The sequence below is a fragment of the Melopsittacus undulatus genome, chromosome 9 (assembly GCF_012275295.1).
Source record: "Melopsittacus undulatus isolate bMelUnd1 chromosome 9, bMelUnd1.mat.Z, whole genome shotgun sequence".
Taxonomy (NCBI): domain Eukaryota; kingdom Metazoa; phylum Chordata; class Aves; order Psittaciformes; family Psittaculidae; genus Melopsittacus; species Melopsittacus undulatus.
The window spans coordinates 6,411,133-6,434,918 of NC_047535.1; the positions used below are offsets into that span (position 1 = coordinate 6,411,133).

General features: G+C 48.9%; 1 protein-coding gene across 1 annotated transcript in view; it reads right to left on the reverse strand.

The window, feature by feature from the left end:
• ST8SIA2 (ST8 alpha-N-acetyl-neuraminide alpha-2,8-sialyltransferase 2) overlaps positions 1 to 20,312 on the reverse strand; it is a 31,277-nt gene extending 10,965 nt beyond the window's left edge. Inside the window, exons 1-5 of the mRNA XM_034066161.1 lie at positions 20,134 to 20,312; positions 5,365 to 5,427; positions 3,346 to 3,474; positions 2,573 to 2,830; positions 7 to 300 (exon numbers count right to left, since the gene is read on the reverse strand). Coding sequence (XP_033922052.1) covers positions 7 to 300; positions 2,573 to 2,830; positions 3,346 to 3,474; positions 5,365 to 5,427; positions 20,134 to 20,231 — 842 coding nt within the window. The 5' untranslated portion in view covers positions 20,232 to 20,312. The remainder of the gene's footprint in view (positions 1 to 6; positions 301 to 2,572; positions 2,831 to 3,345; positions 3,475 to 5,364; positions 5,428 to 20,133) is intronic.
• Between the last annotated feature and the right edge of the window lie 3,474 nt (positions 20,313 to 23,786).

Genomic DNA, 23,786 nt, shown 5'->3' on the forward strand with positions numbered 1-23,786 from the left:
TCTCACCCTCGGACAGCGTGCAGCAGGCGCAGCGAGGGGTAGGCAGTCCTGACGTTGATGTGATGCTTCAGGATGAGCTCGTTCACCCACTCCACTCGCTCCTTGCCCCCCTTGGCCATGAACGCTGGGATCCAGAGGATGCTGCCGTTGAGGCTATGGAGGCGTTGCAGCAGCTTCTCCCTCCATGTCTCATTCACCAGGTCCTCGAAGGCGCGTTGGATGACAGAGGGGTTCATAGTCACCAGGTCTGTCTTCATGCCCACATCCTGTGAGTACTCCTGGACAGGGGCCAGATTGCACCTGTGAGGAGAAACACCAAAGAGCCCTTTGCAATGGATGTGGGAGAGGGCAGTGACAAAGAGGGGCACTTGGTGCCAAAACCCAGGGCCAGATGTGCCCATTTGCCCTTGCTTTGGGGAGAAGGAGGAGGGAGAACAAATCTCTGCAATAAAGAGAGGCTCTGACCCGGTAATGATGAGCCATCTTAATATCAGGTCATCATTCCTCCGCATGACGGCGTGTGCATGCATATTCCTCTGGGGCAATGCTAATAACAGACATAACTCTGGTGTCTGGTGGGTGGCTCCGTACGGATCGGTATCTCTTCTGGTGCGGTTCAGAAATAACACGTAGCAACAACCCTCCCATCTTTGCTACCATGGCAGGTTTGCAGTGAAACAGCCTTTCCCACACAAAGAAAGTGCTTGCCTCTTACATCTACCCTGCTAGGGTAATATTATCCTAAATCTCTTTTCTCCTCCTGGTGCGTCTCTGCTAACAGCAGACGCAGTGGCACCAGCAGTGATAATGACAGCAGCAGCAGGTGGATGCCAGGACATGGTCTCCACAGGGTTTGGCTGTCTGGAGACTGTGACCTTCAAACCCCATCTCTTTCTGTGGGATTGATGCCTCCTCCCAAGCTGTGCACGCAGGGATGGGCACACACGCTTCTCCAGGAGCTCCCGTGCCACCGACTCCTGAATCACACCAAGGATGTGGGATAAACTGCCTTCAAATCACCCTCATTATACAGTGCTTTCCTACAGCTCCTTCAGGAGGGATCTGTTGCCACTAAGCTGTGCCATGCACGTGGCACTGGGTAAATGGCATTGGGTAAATGGCACCAGGGACCAGCTAATGGGGAGATACAGAGAGATGCTCCTTCAGCGTGGTAAAACCAGAGGGTAGATGTGTGTTTGCACACTGTGTGTTCTCCTGCGGCGTTTTATAGAGAAGTTACAGTATTTAACGAGCAGGAATTGCATCCTAACCATCTGTGTCGATAATCAGCCATTACTACTGTTTTCTCTGCTTTACAGATGGAGAAACTAAGGGAATGGTGTAAAGAAAAACCCAGCTATTGGCACGTAGAGCCCTTCTGATCCACTCGTCACAGGAGTAAAATCACTGAAAATGAACATTGAATTGAAGAGCTTTATCTTGGGCACAGAGCCCATCACTGGTCAGTGTCAGCCCTGCTGAAAAGGCTGCCTGGATGGATCAGGAAGATGAGGTCCAAGTGGTGGTTCAGATAACCTATGGTGGGAAGAGCATGACCATGCCCAAGCTGCACTAGCTGGGGACAAGTTGCTCAAAATCCCAGTCCTTACACCCAAAAGAGCTTTCCTCCTGCAGTCTTGTTGCCTGACATGAAAGCCTCTCCCTAAACTTCGCCAGAACTGCAGTAAGCAATTTTACCCTTTTCTCGCTGTTATTACACTTAAGGATGTGAACAATAACACCTTGTCCCCTGTGCACAAGATGGAACTGCTAGCAGCCAGGCAGGCTGGAGCAGCCAGATTTGAGCAGGGGACAGAGGTGACATTATCCTCATTCCCATGTCACACTGGGGACCACCTCTGTGAGCCGCTGATGGATTGGGCTGTATTCATAATAGACTCACCAGAAAGCAAATGTCTGCACGTACATAAATCATCAGCAGGCTGCTCTAGCCCCTCAGCTAACAGATGTACACAGGTGTCAGGGAGAGGAGGGCAGCCATGCTCCTCCTGTCTGCTTCAAGCATCTTCTGTAACCAATTCAGTGTGTGTCCCATTGGGGGTGAGGATCTGTTGCTGCAGGTACATGGGGCAGCACATCTGAAGGGACATCAGTGCTGGGGATGGAGCGGTGACAGGGGAGCATGAGAGCTGGGTGTGCACAAGTGTGGTGCCAGGGCATCGTGTGGTGCACCCAGTGCTTGAAGGCAGAAGTGGTTTGGGGAAGAATCGAGCTTGTATCCATGGGAGAGTCCAGGGCAGGGGTTGTTTGCAAGAGGGCAAGCATATGGGAAAAGAAGAGGGAGTGCTTGGGACTTGGGGTGATGAGGGTTAATGGTGACCTGGGGGGGCGTTAATGTTGTACCATGAGAAGACATGGGGTGTGTTTGCAAGAACACCGGGTGAGCACGTAGTGGTGGGTGGAAGAGCTTTCAGCAGGGTGTTTGCATCGGTGCACTCTACACATGATGTCCATGGGGCTGTAGGGCTGCATAGCACCAGGCCACCAGGACTCCAGTCACTGTTCCAACCCCACGGAAGACCCTCTCAGCCCCACCGTGCTATGTCCTTACCTTATCACGAAGCTGTGTGCATCAATCTCAGGCCCGCAGCGGCTGCTGAGCAGGACCCCTGAGTTGCCCACGATGGCGCAGGTGGGGAACTGCTTGCCCTTGAGGGGTGAGGTGCGGGGCAGCAGCTCGTACAGGTTCTGTGAGACGTTCATGGTGCTGTCCCTGTCAAACACATAGTGGATGATGTCCCCCGGCTTCAGCGTCCCCTTCAGCACTGAAATGTCCTTCTCTGCATCCAGGAACTTCAAGATCTGTTTCCTGAGGACAGGGAAGAAAACAGCCCCATTAGATGAGGTACAGGGGTCACACATGAGATGAACTCTTGCCTCCTGGCTGCTCTGTGGCCAGTCCATATGACAGATGCTCCCAAGGAACAGCTTACAAATGGGTATCGCCATCTCAACGCCTGCTCCTTCTCCACCCATCCCTTCCCAGCACAGACTAGCATCAGCCCAATATTAGTGGATGGTGCCTGTGTTTACCCCAGAAAGATAGTGTCCTTCTCCCCTCCATGACCCATTGACAGCACATGGTGCTCCCACTTGACCTGGAAAACAGGGGCTCAAGTTCTCCTTATGTTGTTGTTGCAAGGCCAGCTGGTTCAGCTGGGAATTCATTTCCAAGTGATCGCTTACAGATATGAAGCCTAGCTCAGCAGGAGATAAGCCTTTTATTTCTTCCTTGACTTCTTTAGATGATATACAGAGGCAATTTGCCAGCTTGCACTAGAGAGGACAAAATCTGTCTCTTGTCCTATAGGTAATTACCAGTACCTGATCTTCAAAGAGAGTGTCTGGTTGTGTCTCCATTTGGATGAGGCTGGTTTAATGTTGTGCTTAATGCTTTCATTACTTCTGTCAACAACAGCTGGAGACGAAGAGTCATTTATTACTACTTCAGCTCTAGAGAAAAGAAAGATGGGGAGAAGGAGAGAGGCAGGATCCGTTAGCATCCCAATGGCACTTCTAATCACTGTCTTCAGCTCTGGCTGCTTGTATTCAAACTTCATCAGAAAAGCAAAATTGTAGTTATTAGCTAAACAAGAACTGAAAGCCTGTTTGTATTCTGCTACACTCAAGCAGACATAAATCCTTAAATACCTGCTCACTTACACAAATACAGACTTACAGCCAGGCACAGCAACATAGAAATCTTACACATGTAGCTGTAGAAAGGCATGCATACACAAACATGAGCAGGCTCTGCTAAGACAGGTTGGCAGATGGACACTTACAGACAAGACACCACAGAGACTTGGGGAGCCCCCAAATTCACCAAGACATTTCCTACACTGACCCTATTGCCTCGTGGTTGCACATGAACACTCTGTATTGGAGCCAGCTCAGCTCCTGGAGAGGGTTAAAATCCTCATCAAAGAAGTGCAATCTTCACCCAAAGGAGAGATTAATTTAGCTGAGCTGCTGGGTGCTGCTTGTGAGTCTGGGCTATGAGCATCCCATACTGAGCAGGGAGAAGCTGCCTTGCTGGTAACTTTTCCCTTGTTAAAATGAGGATTTCAGCATCCCTATTCCTGCTCCAGGGCCAGAAATGAGCAGGGGGACAGGCAACAACTAGGTGCTGTGGTTTGGAGATGATCACTGGGAACCCCCAGCTTTTAACCCTTGCTCTAAGGAGCAAACCAGCCCCAGCACTTCAGTGCTGCTTATATCAAATGGCATGAATTAAAGGAGCCTCTGAATACTTGATGCCAGCCAGGATCTCTCCAAAGAGAATACCCAAGCATCTCATCAGAACGCTGCTCGTGTATCTGCAGCCCCAAAAAAGCCTTCACACTTCAGAGCACTCGGAAAAACATACAGGCAAAGTTCTCACTATCAGCTAAAGAGAATCTCCCTCTCCGATGCAAAGGGCTTCTTCCAGCTGGGAAATGGTTTGTAAATACATACATATAAAAAAGCACATAAACCCCAAGAAGAGAGAAGAGTAAGAGAGATGGAGCAGAGCTGGTGGCCCAGGCAAGGAGCTCCCATGGACACACTGTGGCTCACACTGTGTAGTGTTTTGGAAAGGCAAGGAAATGTGTTTATAAAAGCTGGCTGCCAGTGTCCTTGTTTGTGTTTGTACAGTACCTGCCAGTCAAGGCTGTTGGCTTTGTATCCATTGTGTATTTTGCTGTATTACCTTGTGTCTTGCAAAGCTTATAAAAAGGTGTCAAAATCAGAAAGGAAACATGGTAAAGAAATCTTGGGAATAACTAAGATTTCTGTTGGTTTTGACCATTTTCTGTGTTTTGATCGCTGGTGGTGGCATCATCACAGAATGAGATCATCCCTTCTCGCATGGCATCACTAAGCTGTGCAACTGGGCTGCTTGGTAATGCTGGGCTGATGAGAAATCATTGTAAAAATCACACTGAGAGACTGAATGAAGCTGTGATGCCATGAACTGACTGCAATGGAGCAACGTTACTGAAGTGCTTTACTATAAAGCCGAATGAAGTTCCCATGTCAAAGACAGCGGTCTCTCTTCTAACATCACTTAGTAAACCTATGAAAATGGCAACTCCAATGCTGACTTATTTTCACAATAAGTAGCTCTCTGTTCCTCATCCTCTCAATCACCACAACTTGCAGATCCTTGGTTATTTGCAAATGATTATTGCACTGAGATGGAGGACGGAGGGGGAGAAACGATTAAGAAAATGCAAAGCAGACGTGAAAAGAAACAGATACATTTGCTAAATAAGAACAGCACTATCCAGTGAAGAGGAGAAGCAGATTAATAGCTGCCTTACAGCAAAAACAAATGAACACAAAATCTAATTTACAAACCTATTAGATTTGCTATGTAAGCTGTTCACAGCTGATCTGATTGTACCTCTGCCTCCAGAACTCCTGCAAGACAAAGGAAATGCATTATTTATAAACCCAGCACCTCTTTGCCAAGCATTGTTCAACAGTCAAGAGATCCTGCTCTGAAGGGCTCTGAACAGAGACACTGCTGAGCCAACCTTATCCACCCCATCCAGGAGGGACGAGTCCTCATGCCTATGAAGGGCTTTCCACATCCATTGTCATTGCTGCCCTACTGTGACCATAAAAAGCATTCCCACAAAAAAGCTCCTAACCACCCCAATTAATAATACTTGTGCAATCCAACCAGCCATCAAAGACATCTGGTCTCTGTCATCAAAGCAGCATGCAGCCTACAGGTTGCATTAAACACATCTCTACTTTTTTATTACGAGTCAGGTGTTAGCAGTGCATTGAGAAGGTTGCCAAGGGACTTTCCCTATCCTTTCCAAATGGGGACTGAGCTGAATGATCTGGACCAGATTCCCACCACTGCTCTTGGGTTTTCAGCTGAGACCACCCAACATCTCCACTGTACCCAGACCAAGCCACCAGCCCCTGGGTCACCTCATCCTCACAGCGCACCATCTCCCAGCTCCCACTGATCCAAACCAGACCCTGAGTCTCATTCCAACCTGCTCCAAGTCCTGAGTGACCTGAAGCTCCTTGTCCCCACCTTTGGTGTTACCCAGCTGAAGCTATGAGGCCAATTCACCACAGTCATTCGCACGCTGGAGCTGAGAGCTGAAGTGACATTCTTGTCACTCCCATGGCTTTAACACTACTGCACAAGGGCAAGTACCAGACCTGCCTGAGCAAGACCTAAGGGAACAGACAGCCAAACTTTTCAGCACCTGTATAGTGCCATAATGAAGAATAGGTGGGACCAAGACCCTTCAGAAACCACCACCACTCATACAACCTGTGAAACTCCACCTAAAAATAAATACATACAAGTATTGGTCTGCATCTACTTGGCTGCAGAGCCCCTTCTTGCTTTAACTTGCTCTTTTCCAAGGGGTGACAAAGAACAAGTCACCCACTTTCTGATGCTCAGTGGGACCTGGGCTCCTTGTGAGACACATTTTACCTACCACATGCTCATTGCTCTGTTTTATTGTTTCCATTGCTCAGGTAGCCAAATGAACACTCTCGTAAAGAGAACCAAATTTCTTCCAGCAGAAATACTGCTACCTGGAAATATATACCTTAATGAAAACGTATCTCAGGAGCACGTAGCTCTACCAGTCCTGAAAAAAATCCCAAATGCATTAGACATAAATGAAAAAGAAATAATGTGTGAACGTTTGGTACCGTCAGACTTGGGGAATGCAAAGTAAATCCCTTCATTAGGCTGAGCGCAGCCCTCAGCACCGCCTAACATCAAACCTTTGGGACAACAATGGTTGTCCTTTTCCTCCCTCCTGCTGGGGACTATCTACAGCCAAGTCAGAGTGATTCTTGCTCCAACACTCATCTCTTTCCTTTGACAAACCTGAGTCTGTGAGCTGCTTCATTTTTTGGTGCATCAAGGGAACAGCAGGACTAGCTTATTCCTAGAGCCTACTGGCATTTAACAACCTCTGCTTTAATGGGGTTCACCGCAGGGTATGGGAGCAGGCTGGATTAGTGTGCAAACCACGAATGCTTTCTGAGACGTCTCCTCTGAAGGAGCCTTCCAAATGGGATTCACACTCCTTCACACTTGCTGTACAGCAGATAGGGACTGGATTAAGGGCTTAGAAAAAGAAAGGCTGCTCCCTGAATAAGTGCTGGTTCACAATCTCTGTGAAAGGACAAGGAAAAATAATCACAGAAATTAAAAAGTGGAGAGGACCTGTTGGCTCCCACCTCATCCCTGGTTTGTGGCTATGGCAGGCCCGATCCGAAGCATCACATCATATTATTCAAATGCATTTATCCAACCTAGCTTTACATGCCGCCAGCGACAGGCCTGTGCATGTCTCCTCTTGAAATGAAGGCAGGCATCAATGCTGGACGTGAGGAACGCACACTGAGAGCACATCTCCCAGCTCACTGTGTGCAGTGATGGTGGGGAAGGGGATTTCACTGCTGAGCAGCCCCTCAAGGGCAGTTTCTTTCTCCCTCACACACTGAAAAGCAACAGTTTTCAACACACTGTAATGCCAACAGAGCATGAAATGTTCTGCCCTCATACGTGAACATGGGAGAGAGAGACGGGCTCTGCTGCCAGCCACCTTCCCATGACTTGCTCCATGGCACTGGGCTCATTGCTTTCTGGCTGGCAGCAGCCAGGATGCTCTCACCTGAGATGCTGGCAAAGCCACTGCTCCCTGTACTAGGCCTGGTATCTCAGAGCCATGGAGCTTGCCTGAAGCTGGGATATGATACTTGGCTGAAGGTCTTAGCTGGTTCAATGAATCCTAAGATGCTCCTGTGGCTTCAAAACCATCAGTCTTTTGGCCCTTTGTATCTACACTGCAACTTCTGAACATCTTCTTTACATCTCCCTTTGTACAGGTGAAAATAACACGCACTGTGAATCATAGAATGGTTTGGGTTGGAAAAGACCTTAAGATCATCGAGTTTGAACCCCTTGCCATGGGTAGGGATGCCTCACACTATCATACCATGGGGTGTATTGCCCTGTGCAGCACCCTGCTGAGCTCAGCTCATCAGGGGGTACCAGCCTGGCAGACCAGACACTCAAAACACCCATAGTTTAGCCAAGCATGGTATTTCCCAGGATCTACCATACTTCATTACCAACACAGCAAGCCAGTATCATTGTACTGCTTCGTTCCTCCCACCTGGGAAGAGGACAGCATTAATAAATGGAGGGCACTAATTAGAAGGCACATATTTAGGAGGAAACCTCAGCCCATTTTATTATCCCTTGCTGACCTGGAGTTTCAAATCTCGTGGCTTCAAAAGGCAAAGAACAACCTCGATTAAAATTGCACAGATAGGCATTGATTTTGAAAAGCTTTCTAGTGCTACAGCGTGTTTAGATTGAATTGCTTTATTAATCTGGTTGTTATCAGTTTGATTGTATAGCCAGCTCCACAAAGTACCAACCCGCTTCCTAATCCTATTATTTACAAAACACTCTTTTTTTGACTTCTGTGGGGATGTTTTCCAGTGATAAATTGCATCTATATGTGCTAATGCCATATTACTGGCTTATGCCACCCTTTCTCATTTTTGCTTTGAGATTTTCAAGCTGAATTTCCACTATCTAAGATATTATATAGGTCAACACATTCTGTGCTCAGATGTAAAGTGACACTGATTCATATATCAGAGGATAAAAAAGAAGAATTTTCTTATGGTTCAGGTCCAAATTTTCTTGGCTGAATAATTCTGACAAATCAGATATGTGAGGACTTCTCTATTCACCCCCTATGAATGGGCTGTTTGGGGATTTTTGCATCCCTTTTCATAATATCTCACTTCTTAAATGATTCTCTTAATTATTGCTAGGTACGGTTTGGTCTTGCTTCCAGCAATTTCAATATGTGAAATCAAAGCTGCTTTGACTGAACAAGTAGGTCACACAGCCTCTTTGGGTGAGCGGATCTCTAAGAACAGGCTTTATGCATCCATATTCTTGGGCTTACAAATTCCAAGAGGTTTTTTCCATGGATATTTTACAATGCCCACTTCTGAGTCCTGCTTCCTCCAGCATCTGTTGCAGACAATACACATGGGAAGTGGTCATGAGAAGTAAGAGCTAGCCAGAAATTTCATCCATACCCAACCACCCATTTAGTCACATTTGTGGAGTTCATTTCCAGTGGAACAAAACCTCTGTGTCTTCCTCACCTTGGGCAACCCAAGTCCTCCTCTTCTCCCTTCTCCACATGAAAGAGAGATAATGATCCCTTGGATAAATTCTGCTTCACAATCCCCCATCTGAATTCCACAGAAAGAGAGTTCAGAGTGCCGCAGTTTTTATCTTGAGGGGTTCACATGATTAACACACACCAAGTTTTCACAACCTGCTTTTGTGTTAGGTACATTTTATGACCCTTGTTTTACAGCTGGGACACTGTGGGGGGAAGTGACTTGACCCATAACACCAAGAAATGACAGTGCCACAAGCCAGGACAGGAGCACTACTATGGGCTTACAGCACACCACCCCTCTTGAAAATGCTGTTCTTTACTTGCTGAGAGGAAGTATGGCTCCTGAAGGGTGAGAGAGTAGGATGTGTAACCCAGTAGACCACAGGAATCAACCTATAAGGGTCTCACTGGTCTGAAAAACACACACAGCCATTGGTCTCCTGAAATGGCTGCAGGCAGTACCCAGAAGGCAGTCTGTATCTATACAAGAAGAAACCACTACCTATCTTTACTTTGCTTTTTAAGGATTGCTCTGATATTGTCCTCAAGGCCAGAATTGCTATTTTCTATCTGAAGGGCACATGAGCCTGCTCGGGCACCACCCTCTCAAAATCACTGCTCTCCCTCCTCTTCCCAAGGCATCTGTGTCAGGAGGGGATGTGGAGCAGGATGCTCACAGCCCCTCCACAGGATTCTGCTTCATGGCCAGGCAGACCCAGCCACTGTAAACTGGGGAAAGGGATACACTGCCCAGCCACTGGAAAAGGAATACAAACACAGAGATCACCTCCCTCCTTCCAGACTTGATAGACTCACTGCTGCAGACACTCACAGTCACATATAATCTCATGTGCATTAATGGGCATAAGCCAGACCTTGCAACGTCAGGGACTAGCTGACGCCTGCACAGCACCTCGCTGGAGATGGGCTTGGATGCACCAACTGCCCTGTTAAGTGACTGGATTAATACTGCTGACTAAGAGCAGTGCAGTCATTAAGCTAAGCCATGCCCCCACCCCCTAGTCCTCAAAGATGGGGCATGATTCCCTCTGGCCAGAGCTATGCCACGGATCAGGATACAGGTTCCAACTCTCCCTCCTCTTCCCTGAAATTCAGGGTTTGCACTGAGACCAGCAGAGCAGCAAATCTGATTCCAGTTGTCTGTGAAAGAAAAATAATTGCCTTCCAAGTGCCAACCTGTCCAGCCTGTCCTGCAGGGTGGAAAAGCAAAGGTGTCCTGAGAATCCAAACTGAGCACGAATCCAGCCCAGAGGCTGGAAACCAGGATTTCTTGGGTAACATATCCCGGCTTTCCATCTTATATCAGGTCTCGCTGAAAAGATGGGGAAAGGCCATATTCATCAGCCAGTCCCTTTGTGGGCTTCTCACTAGACACTGCAGTGGTTTCTGCAGGGTTTCCCACTCGTATCCATAAAATGTTCTGTTAACAGAGTCAAATTTGGAAAGGAAAGGCTTTGCTGCTGCTTAGAACTGCAGAATGGTTTGGGTTGGAAGGACCTTAAAGCTCATCCAGTTCCAACCCCTGCCATGGGCAGGGACACCTTCCACTAGAGCAGGTTGCTTCAAGCTCCATCCAACCTGGCCTTGAACACTGCCAGGGATGGGGCAGCCACAGCTTCTCTGGGCACCCTGTGCCAGTGCCTCAGCACCCTCACAGGGAAGAATTTGTGCAAATTAGAAAACAAAAGCCGAAGCCAGGTGAGAACCAATGGGATCGGAGATGCATTTTGGAACCTTAAGACCATGTACTCAAATGCACCATCATGCATCCTCCCTAACACCGGTATTCCCCTACCCAGACATGCAGCTCTCGCAGGCTCCCTTCTCATCTTGCCTTCCTGCGTCACATCTCATAACACACCAGGAGGAGCCAGGACATCTGACACTTGCTCATCATTCCCTGTGACATTTCATCAGTCATTTCCAAGTCTGTCATCCCAGGGGTGTGGAGGAGATTACAATTAAGAGGATCGGTGGCCATTGGGTAAACCTGTGTACCCACACGCTCCAGGTGAGGAAGGTTCCCTCCACAGGGATTAATTGGGAAGACATTTCTAAAGCGTTTTGTCTGCTAGGATGAAAGATCCTGCAATACATCTTGATGAGACGTTTGAAATCACACTTCCATGTGTTTAAAATCTCACTTGTTCATATTATCACAGCTTGGCAGCCTGAGTGTCAAAAACTTCCTAAATATCAGGTGCTATTTTTACTGCTCCCAAGTTTCATTCTTTCTATTCTTTCATACTCCTGCATTTGGAAGAGTGTGCCCATATCATGGCATTCAGGAAAATCACTCTGCTCTGCTGGGGTTCTGACGCAGCTGCAGGGGCAGTGCTTGTACAACCAGGCCTGTGGTGTAGCATCTTCCAGCAAGCCAAGGAGACCTGGTGTAAAGGCACCCGCTGATGTTCTTGCTGATGTTCATGACCCACCATGGGGAATACAGATCTATCGATCTCGTGCAAACCAGCCTTGCTATTGTGGTCACCTGCTCCCCTGCATCCTGCAGGCTCCTTCACAGGGACCACAGCAAGACAGGAGGTCAGAGGTGCTCAGCATCCCTCCCTGCCAGGTGGTAACTGTGGCTTTACATCGGCTCCTGTGTAAATGAGAGCAGGATTTGGCTCCCAGATTTCTGCGTGGTTACAAATCACTGTGTGATCATTGAGGACACGGGAATCAAGACACATGAGTTTGCAAAACAGAGACACCTATTGCTGAATAGAGAATCAGCCAATTAGGCAGAAACGCTTATATGGCAAACCCAGTGAAGAACAAGCAGGAACAGCACAGTTCTGATCACTAAAGGACACGAGGCAATGGGAGGAACACTCGCGGCAGCCTACCACCAGGACACTGCTCGGGGATGACTGCACTGGGATAACCACAGCACCAAACCAAATCCCTGTCCCTTCCCTGAGCTACCTGTTCTGAAGGACCTGTAAGAGGCAGGAAGATGCTCAGAGCAGCCTGACGGTCACTGCTGTCCATCAGGAATCCCATGGTGCAGGCCAAGTGCTTCTCCTGAGCCAGAACAGTCTCCCTTGCATGTGTGGAATGTCAGGTCTCACATAAACATGCATTCCCCATCACATCAGCACAACCTGACCCGATCACCCCATGATGCTCTTGTTTTTTCGCTGCTCTAAAGACAAAATGCTCACGTGCTGGCAGGGCTCAAATGTCACACATTTCACTTCTCCCCATCCCATGTGCTAACAGGACCTTATTCCCTCCTTCATCTTAGGTCTTCCATTAGAAGCTTATTCCTGGCATCAGTTCAGTTTCTTTGGCTGTGTTAGTTAAACAGTCAGCAAAGAAAAAGACATTGAAGCAGGCAAAAAGGATCCGGTGAAGGGTTTGGGACTGGGGTGTGTGTGCTTGTGTTTAGCTTTCCCCTTCTGGAACAGAGAAGGAAAAAAAACCCCAAGAGCCCACAGAAGACCTAGAAAGGAGCTGAGACAAAAGCCTCACTGCTTAAAAACCAGATCTACACTATACATTTTCCCTGAGATAATTTTTTCAGCCAACAGAGCAGAGCTATCAGGGAGCACAAACAGCAGAGCATCAGTTCTGCAGCAGATCTGTCACCCTGAGCATTCACATCCCAAAAGACAAAAATCCCAATGGCTCCTCCAGCATCTTGGATGCTATGTACCCTGGGAGATCGGAATGGTGCAATATGAAAAGATATCATGTCTGAGGGGCTGCGGTTCCTCTGGCTCATCCTCCCACACCCATCTCTCACCTACTTTTCCCACTGGTCTGTACAGCCCCTTGGAATACTCAGGATCTGGTTTCCTCTTTTGCTGTTGACGTGGATGCTGAGGACCTCTCCTGGGCATTGACATTCTCCTGGAGTGGTTCTTCTGTATGAGCATCCTCAAAATAACATCTGGTGCCTACACAAAGAGGGCTGGGAGCTCCTGGGTGAGAACTACACCCTGCAACCAGCAGCTGCCTGAGCTATTTCCCCACCTTTATAGATGCTCATTAGCAATGGAGCCATGCAAGGACCTCCACAGGAGCTAAGTCCCCAGATAACAACATCCAGAAGCCAATAGTGGTTTCAGAGCTTGGCCTCCTCTCTCCTCCACTGGCTCATAAAGCCACACCATGGAAATACAGGCAGCAGTAAGGAGAAGAAGTTTAATGACCAACTCAAGCTGCTGTTCAACAGTTGAGTGTGCTTCTGGATGCCTGAAAAGATGCTGGAGATCCCTTATGACAATGCTTAACCTTCTCAGGGGAATTGTGTCCCCTGTTGTAGCTGCTGCCTGAGAGCTGAATTACATTTCTGAAGATGCCAGTAAAGCTTGGGCTGGAGGTAACGGGTCTCCATGGAAGAACCATCCTTGAATTTGGAGCTGCCAGACACATGGTAATACCTGGGGGCCACCACAATGCTGTTGGACTGAGGGAGGCCTTGAGAGAGCCCTTCAAAACTGTTATGACTGTGACAGTACATGCTTTCAAAAGCAGCCCTCCCCATGGAGAGTGCTGGATGGGAACAGCATACTCAGCAGGCAGATGTCCAGGCTGGGTATCTTTCTGTTGTTTGTTTGTGATACCCCCAATGGATTTCTGTATGCAATAACAAGAACTTTACTTGCAGTAGCAGTAAGAAAGAGTCCAGCGCTTGAATTGATAAAGAGTTGACCCAGTGCATGAGCAGCCAGCTTGGTGAATCAGGAAACCTCAGAAGGGTCAAGAGCAGGGCTGGCAGAGTTAGTGGGATGAGGGTGATGAAGCTGCTGACCACCTGGCAAAGGGGGGTATCCCTAAAGCTGCTGGTGTTTCTGCCTTGTAGTGTCACCTCCGAGAGCAACCATCACTCCTGGGCTGGTGCAAAGACTCCAGACTGGATTACATGATGACAGGACACAGATTTGTGCTGTGGCATCACTTGCTGCTTCAGGAGGACCATATTGGTCCCACCACCCTCACAATGAACACCTTAACCATGTGCTACCCTCCCAGCTCATCTTCCTCCTGCCCCCAGCCTGCCCTCTCACCCTGTGCCATTGCCAATTCCATGGCAGGTTTTGGCAGCACCATGCCCATCTCTCTGGATTGTCCCTGATTGAAGTCATGATTGGTAAGGATGCATCTCCCAAGGCCACCAACAACACCAAGGCTGCTGCTCAACCAAGACAAGAGGTTCTTCATATATTTACAGTGGGAACACAAAGAAAAAGGGGCTGTAAAGACACTCTTGTCTTGGTTTTTTCCTTCCCCCCTCTTCTTTTTATTCTATTGCATAGGGGCAGCACCACTGACACCAGCTTGCTCTGCTGTGGTGATTGCTGAAGGACACCTGAAACTCCGCTCCTACAGTGAATTTACTGTGCCAGAAAACTCGTTTCCAGAGGCAACAGGGGACAGAAGCCAAAGAAACGGCAAAATAATTATTACCTAATGTTGCAGTGTGGGTTTATTTCTTGCTGCTGAGGATGACCTAGGCCCAGGGAAAACAAATAACAGAGGCACTTCTAAGTCTGTCTTTGGAACATCTGTGTTTTTATAGCAACTGTGCCTGTAGATGTATTTAAGCAGTGCTGGTCACAGGGATGAAGAAACAAAATACCTGTAGCCTGAAAGCCCAAGGAAAGATAAGGGAGCTCTTATTGAACACTTTCCTGGAGGATCAAAAGCACATCTGGCATGCCAGTAGGCACCAAAGAACAGATGTCCAAGCAGAATAACTGTGGATGCTGCAGACAATACAACAGAAAACGACCCCTTCATCCGCGTCCAGGAGAAGCCAGGAGGGGTCTGGGTGGCAGTGGGATCTGCTGTGTCACTGCTGGCCACCATTCCAGGGCTTCGCTCTGTGCCCATGAGTTCAGCAATAGCATGGAGGAGTGCGCACTGTACTGCTGATGGCTGAATCACTTAACCCCACCGTTAGCTGCTCAACAAGCCTTTGCTGAATGGACCAACATTTGGAACTCCTTGTTCTCTGCAGGGAGAAAAGAAGGTTTCCCAGACTGGAATTGTGGATTTGTGGGCTTAGAAATGGGAAACAAAAAGCACACTTGGGCAAAAGGGAAACTTGAAGCCCTGTGGGAACTGCTTTGCTCTCTTCATTGCTCTGAGGGTGGGAACTGGTAATGGCTTCAGTAACTCTGTACCTAAGAAGTGCTGGCTGGAGATGTGCATCCTCCTGTCACAGCTGCTGTCCTCCTCACTGGCAAGCTCAGAAATTCCCTCCTTGGGGGTCTTGCTGCTGACCATCAGGACTAGACCAAAGAGTAGCTTTTCGCTAACTGCACTGCAAAGCCCCTACAAGGGCTGTTTGTGCTCATGGTGCTGGGTTTTCTTTTTGTTTCACTGGATTATTAGGGGGTTTGCTAGTCCTTTCCACCCTGCTGCTCCCAACCCCTCCTGCAGGACACCTACTCCCTGCAGGTAGCACTGCTCCTGCCATTCCCTCAGAGGTAAGCGTAAGGAAACAAGCTATGGATATTCATCACCTTCAGCTTGCCCTAGGCACGAGCACAGGGGTTTTGTGTGCATCTTTGTGACAGCCACCCCTGCCCCTGCAGGAGGTGAAGGAGTGCTTCACAGGGAGAAGGGGAACTCTGCAGCCAACCTGACACCCACTGCTTGAGCTCAAGTTATTGTCAGAAAAGGTGCAATTAAAGCCAATACCAAGTATTTTCTTACTCAAATCAGTGCTCCAACATTGCTTTTATTTTCAAGCCTGATGCATCATGGGGCTTTTGTTAGAGCCCTGCCATACCAAACGAATACAAAGGTCTCTCTACTGGCTCCATTTACATGAATAGTTGCAGGGTATCTGTGGGCTTCTGTCCTGCAGTGAGCTACTACTCCTCCAGACCAACCTGAGTAATTGTTGGCTTGTGTGCACCTGCTGTGTGAGTGCAAAAAAAGTGTATGTTGGTAGAATACAGCGCCTTTTGCAACAGAACCTTATGGTGCAGAGCAAGTCTTCGACTAACTCTGGGTCAAGCGCAGTAAATCACAGCCTGAAACATCTAAGCAGGACATCTATACTCCCTGGACCAACCTTGACAAGAAGCGTTATGACTACAGCACGCTACAGACCATGCAGAGCAAGCGCATCAGCCACCATAAAGGATGCAAAATCTCTCTGTGGCATTCCTGAGCCTTTGAGAGGCAGGCGTTAGGAAAGGGCACACATGGAAAAAGCAGCAATTTACTGACAAGCTTCCAGGCAGGCTGGAAACATGAGATGCTCCTATTCACCACTGAAGAAAGAGCAGAGTATAATTCCTCTGGTGATGAGGATGGAAAGGCATGTGGCCTGGGCTAGCAGAGGAAAGGTTGGCTCATACTAAGACCAACCCATTACCAAGTGTCAAGTGCTCCCTAAGATGGCTCAGGCGCTAATTTGAGAAGTCACCTGGTGGCAGCGGGTCAGCAGCTCCCTCTACAGACAATCAGGACACAGCCGGACCCCTGCAGAACCGCTACAGCCGACGCATAATAACAAAGAGCCCCTTTAAACTGGAGCAGAATTATCCTCCTCCTCACCGGCAATAATCATTCCACTCACCGCCGGGTCCTTTGTTTCCCTGCGCAACGAGAGGTTTGTCCCGCTCGCCTATCCTGGGGTGGATGAAGAAATGGCTGCGATTGCATTAGTGCTCCCCAAGACAGACATTGAATGTGTCTTTTGTTTCCTTGCAGGGAAACAAAGAGGAGTGATGGAGGGAAACGTAAGCGCCACTGGGATGCAGGAAAAGTTCAGCAGCCCGGAACCAGGTGGTTGTTTGGGAACAAAGTGCCAGGACCGTTCAGAGCAGCAATACCTCACCGCGGCAGCACACACTGGTGAGCAGGGGTAGCGAGCCAAGGCGAGCGGGATGAGCGCGTCTGCCTGCCCGCTGCCATCCAGCAGCATCAGCGCTGTGTCCATGGGTGATCTATACGCACAACGACAGGGATGTGGCAGGGGTGGCTGCAGGGTGGGAGGGACAGGGTAATGAGAGCGATATGGCATCGGGAGCAAGAAACTGCTGAATGTTCATCCTTGCCCTGACACTTCTTTGTTTCAGTATCTCTGGGCTGCGAGAGGTGGTGTAGGAATACCTGGAGGAGCAAAGTGGGGCTGCTTAAGGAGCAAACATCTTTCTCAGCAGCCCCTGGCAGGCAGAGCAGCTCCAGTCACCCCTAGCTCCTGCCTCCCTTCACCTGCGATGCTGGGAACTTATTGTCTGTGAATACAGCTTGTTTCTGTGGTTGTCTTTTTGTCCTTTTGCCAGCAATGTTATATTTTTACTTCATACCTAATGACCATTTTGTTCTTTCTTTCTGCAATTTCTCAGTATCTGTAGGTGAGAGAAATATGTTCCCCCCTTCTCCCACCCGTATGAGGCATATTCTTCCAAAGACAATCCAAATTGCAGGCAGGGGGGCAGGGTATGTGTAAAAGTGGGCAAGCTGTTCACTCCTCACAATAATTAGAGAGTGTTTGGATGCCAAGGAAAGAGAAGAAAAGAGTTGCACCTGCCTGCATTTCCCAGCCCCCCTTCGTGCCTGCCTAGCTCTTTGCTTTCACTAAGGCTTGGGCTGCGCTGCCCAAAGCCAAGGTGCTCTGTGGGGTATGAAGGAGGATGCTGAGCTACACGATCTGTCAGCCAAATATCCCTGACCTGGGGGAGAGCTGCACAAATATATGGTACCATGCAAGCCTCTGACAAAGAGGAGTTATTCCCTCCTAGACATATAAAGAGGTCCTGGAAAACTTTGGAAGGGTCTATTTCTCTACACTGCTTTGCATTGCTGCTGTCACACAGTCCCCTTTACCTACAGGACCTGTCTGCAAAAGATGCTATTACCATGGGGCCCTCAAAGCTGAAAACCCTTTATCACCTCCTGACCTGCTGCAGATGAGGCACTCGGCTTTCCCACATCTCCCCAGTGCTGTACTTCAGCCAGGTCAGAGCACTGTCATGACCATTCCTGGTACCACTGCAGCACACGGAGATGAAGTGCTCTTTGTGCTGGGCTCCTGCGCTAAGAGCTTAAGGTATAAGATTAACATTGCTCAGCCCCTTGCTGTGTTTGTGTTTGAGCTCACCAAACCCAAAGCATTTTGGAGAAGAAATTGGGAAAAGAAGGGTGTGAGACAGGGTAAACCAACAGAAAGGGTCAGTTTGTCCCACTTCATGATTACTTCTTGATATAGCAGGGTCCCATCTCTGCTCTGTGCTTCCTGGTATTGAAAGCACAAGACCTTTACAACCTGGGGTGTAGAGTGCTTCTCTCCTTTTCAGTTACCTCGTGCATGCTGGAATGCTGTATGAAACAAGCTGCTCGTTGTTTCTACAGAACTCATCTGACCCTGTTGCCATCTCTGCCACGGCACTGCTTGGCAGTACTCCCTTGGAGAAACTACAGCAACAAACTCAGATACGAGGGCTTCGAGATAAGGAACCAACAAACATTCAATTTCCAGTACACTCACAACACTGGGAATCCCTAATGAACCCGGGTGAAAAACAGGACAAGTAAGTAACAAAACAGAATAGATTTCCAATAAGGGCACAGCAAGTTCTAGAGGGCAGATCTAGCAGATAGGCAAGGAGAGAGAAGAACAGAAGCCAGAAAAGAAGATGGGAGGAAAGCAAAGGGATCAGAGCAGCCTGTCCGATGGGGGAGGAAGCCTCAGAAGCTTTTAATTTCCTTTATTATTATATAGATAGTGCCAGCTCATTGCAGAGCAACAATTCATCCAGCCTGGTAACCTACAGCCCAGTGCTAGATGTTTCTGGACACGGCTCCTGACCTTTAAGCACTTCTTGCCTGCAGCACCCAATATAATATAACAATGAAACAATGACAAACATCACTGCATTTCACTTACGATTTCAGGCAGGTGTTTGTTTTGCTGTAACAAAGTGGACAATGCCACAGAAAGCCTTTGTGCCATTTGGGAACTACGAGTGCACCCCACATTACTGAAATGACTTGATTTGTTTTCCCACACTGCTGTAGTGAGTTCCTCAAGTTAATGCAAACCCTACTCTCTACATTTGCTTCTCTCATCCCCTAAGTTTCCAGCAGCCTCCAAAGACGTGGTTTGTGGAGTACGGAGGGTGTTGTTTACCTCCTCAGACTTAGGGGCTGCATTAGCCCCTGCCATACAGGGCACTTGCAGGTAAACACCCACCATGGAAGTGATCGGGAAGGGGTAATTACAAAGCCCCAGATGCAACCCATGGATTTTGCTCTCCCACCCTGCTCCATCACCGCCACCCAACTGGTCCCTGCACACCCTCTCCTACCCCACGGACAGGTCCTTGCTCCACCACCCTTAAGACTGGTCCTTCATTCATCACCCCGCGGGCTGGTGTCCTCTCCACCACACCCAGCTGGATCAGCACCCAACATTTTGGGCTGCAACTTGCCCCACCAGCCGCGGCCAGCAGACTGCCTGCAGACATCCCGCTTAAAGACCCGCTCCATCAGCCCAGCAGCACTGCCAGTGCCCACACCCCTCTCTCCAGACCAGTATTTGCTCCAGCATCCCTTTAGACTGGTACCCGCTCCAGCATCCCTACCCGGACCGGCACCTCAGCATCTCTAACGGGACCGGTACCAGCTCCCGCACCCTTGCCCGTTCCGCAGCCCCGCTCCCCGTCCTGCCTGGCAGCGGGGCGGTCCAGCCCGGGGGTGCGCCGGCTCCGCGGCATTACGCGGGAGCGGAGCGAGCTCCTTCCCACTTCGGCACGGCAAGAACCGGGAGAGCCGGAGACAAAGAAACTGTCCGGGCGCCCGCCCCCTTCTCCTCCACCACCGCCACCACCACCACCACTGCCGTCTCCCCACCGCCGCCTCCAGCACCCCTCTTCTCCGCTCCCTTCCGCACCCCTCCGCGCAGGGGAAGGGGGGATTTATTTACCCGCTCTCCTCCTCGATCTCAGAGATATCGGCGAAGATGAGGAACCCCACGAGCAGCGTGAGCAGCGCCAGCGTCCAGCCCCGGCACGGCAGCGGCATGGCTCCGGGGCTGGGCTGGGCTGAGCCGAGCCGGGCCGGGCCGCTCCGCGGGGTGCGGAGCGCGGAGCCGCGTCCCGGCTCAGCGCCGCCGCCGCCGCCCGGCGGGGCCGCTCCGCCTCCCGGCGCCCGCGGAGCTCCCGTCCCGCCCCGCCCGGCGCGGGGAGGGGGCTCGGGGCGGGCTCTGCCCTCGCCGCCCCCCGCAGACAAAGTTTGCGGCGCGTCCCTCCGAGGGGACACACGGGGGATGCTCGGGACCTGCGGGCGGAGCGGCCGCGGAGCATCCTCTGCCTGGGGGCGGGGTTGGGGGGTTGGGGGTTGGGGGGTACGGGGGGAGGTTTCACACCGAAAGAACGAAAACTGTCATAAATCAGACAAAGCCTTGCGGTGGTGGCGGCGGCTCCTTGTCCTCCCTGAAAGGTGTGCACAGTAAAGCGGACCTTTGGGGATGGAAAACACTGTAAAAGGAGATGATGATCACTATGAGTATCAATCACCATTAATTACCGCTATTACTATTAATTCCTATTTCAGTAACAATAATTCTTTGCACTGCTATAAATACACACCATGACATCCATACCGGTCTGGCCACATCTCTTTAAATCTCGCTGGAGTTTGAACAGGCAGGATTTATTTGAGCCCTAGGTGCACAAGGGGCTCTGCTATTGAAGCGCTGGGATGCGTTTCTGCCACGCTCATAGCCCCTGCGAGCAGCCTCCTGCAGGCTTTGTCATGGAGAGAAAAGGCTGCATCTTCTATCCAGAAAGGCAGATGAAAGTGGAGGAAAGTTAGGAAGAAGGAGAAAGGAATTGGCTGGATCCAAGAACAGCCAAAAAAAGACTGAGAGGTCATATCCCTGTTATCTTAGTCTAGGGCCAACCTTGGAGAGCAGCATCCCGCTGTGCTGGGGTGAGTCAAGGCCAGCCTGGCCGAGAGTCTCCAAACGCAAGCATAATCCCTTCAGACCAGAAAGTTGCTGATAATGGCAATATCTGGCGATACACACACCAGTGAGCTGGAGAGGGACGCGGTGGATTTATAATGCAGCAGATAGAAGAAGCACAGATGTGTTGAGAGAGAGAGATACTAATTGCTTACATATTTAAAACAGCATCTTTAGTCTGAATGGGAGGCACCATTAAGCAAAACAGAGCTATTAACTGGGGCCACTTGGAAAGCTGCCACTTTCCCTTCAGTTAACGGCGCTTTGCATCAATACAAAAGTATGTTGCTCAGGGCGTGAAACACTGTCAATGTGTGATTCCTACCGAGGATGCTGAGGTGCTCTGCACGGGAGTGTGTCCATTAATATGGGAACGTGTAACTCCCGTTGTGTGTTGTGTATTGTGTACGGGGCAGGCATGCTCAACAAAAGACTTTTCTCTTTATCTGGATTAAATGGAGATTCTGAAACTCGTGTTAAAAGAGGAGGCAAACAAATCACCATTACATTTATAGGTAAAAAAATACAACATAGTTGAGTCTGGTACAATTACACTGTAGTGTGCATGGCAAATTTACAATCCCATACACAGCTTTTGTAATAGAGCACATTCAGGCCTCTGGGGGGAAAGCGATTTTAGGTGGTGTAAGTAGCCCCATAATTTACCTTCTGCATAAACCTGAGAAAAGTCTAATCTTTCTATTCTTCTTGGGCTCCTTTTGCTCACCCTGTTTCTGGAGTTTCACAGCAGTGTGACTGGCCTGAGGATGAGGAAACCTCAGGCTTTGAGGTGAGATTGCTGGTGCAGAGACAGACATTGGGGTTTCCCGAGATGCAGAGGGGCAGAGCACCACACCACTGCTGCCTTCCTGACTTATTCATCCGTGGAAATACAGATGGAGGTATCTGCTCCTCCATCTCTTTCAGCTCCATCCCAGGTGGTGTTTTGGCTTCTTTTGTCTTTCCGTTCCAGTTGTCAATCCCGATAGTGAAGTGAAAGAGCAGAAATCTGTGCACTAAGTGGGGGGATTGGTCAGTGTGTGATGGGAGTCGGTTTGCCTGGATGAGGAGTCTTGCAGGGCCAGGGATGTCCTATCTGCTGAAGAGTAGCTTGTCTTAAAAGATGTGCTGGGATTTGACTCTGCTCCTGCATAAGTCAATGGAAATTCTGCTGTTCACTGCAATGAAATAAAACCCCTCCTTGCAGGGTAAGCTGGGAGTTAAGCTTCATGCCATTCACTAGAGAGCTCTGCTGCTAGGGGCTTGCACAAAGAGCTCTCCGAATCCTCTACTTGGTGTCATCTGTTGCTGTGTTCCTCTGAAAGATGTAGGTCAGAGGAAAAGGTCATTCTTCAGCTGATCAGGCTTCAAACACAGGGACCAGGACCTTGAAGAACAGCTGGTTGTGAGTGAGGAGGCAGCAAGCAATATAGAAGATGCAGGAACAGAGCAGCTTGCTGAATTATTGCGTAATCAATTAACGAGGCTGTATAACATCACCAAGTGCGACTCTGAGATGAAAACCTACAGATCTTGTTGTACTAAGCTCTGCACGATCAGGAGTCTTACTGTAGTGGTAGGAAGAAATGAATATAATAGGTACTGACTGCAGGAGAGGACATTTTATTCTGCATTCACTCCAAGTCCATCCTTTACAGCATCCTGGCCAGATTTTGGGAGGAAATAATGTACCCTCGTTTCATGCATTGCTCGTTATCCTGAAGAACAGCAAAACTGCTCTGGAGAAATTGCTGTAGTTCCTCAAGTGTTAGTCATCCTGCACATTCCATTCGCTATGAATCTTCACATGATTCAGATTTAAACAGGTGCGTAAATGTTTCAGGATTGGGTCTGTAAGCGTCCAGAGCCTCAATTTTATGTCTCATTTGTAAGATGGGTTGCAGGAAGATGAGAGCAAACTGTCGCAAATAGACTGTTGTGCTAGAGTAATATGTCCTGAAACAGAATCAAGGGCTATTATATCTTCTAGTTCCTAATAATTTGAGGAAATAATTCTGTATCCAGAACATTTGCAGTAAATACAATAACGTGTAGTTAAAAAAAATATCTTGGCATAAAGGCAAAGAGTAAGTGCACCAGAACAATATTGCATGATGCTGCTTTGAAGGGGGAAGAGAAAAGAAATGGCATTTTACATTTTCTTTCTGACCTTTGAGAAATATCAGGAATATGTAATAGCCACATTCGCCAACAATAGCTCAGAGGATTCAGAGAATAAGAGTTAAGCACCTTGGGACATTTACAAACAACTGGCAGAGAGGTGATGAATTTAAGATGTGGGTATGAAAGGCAGAGATACACAGGGAGCGCAGAAATAATGCATGTTTAAAATGCTTTTAATCTATGTAAGAAGTGTTATTGAGAAAGGCAGTGGCTCCTGAACAAGCAAAGAAGGGACAGAGAAGATGACCCATGAGGTCTTTGCCCTACTATGATGAATGGTGCAGCAAGAAGGCTCAGGGGACCTTTCTCCATCAAATTCATAACACCATAGTATCCACATAGCCTTCCTCATACCTGTCAGCCCAAATGAACAAAGTTTACAGCCGGTTTTATACAGCTGAACTGTACTCTGATGAATGGGCATGACA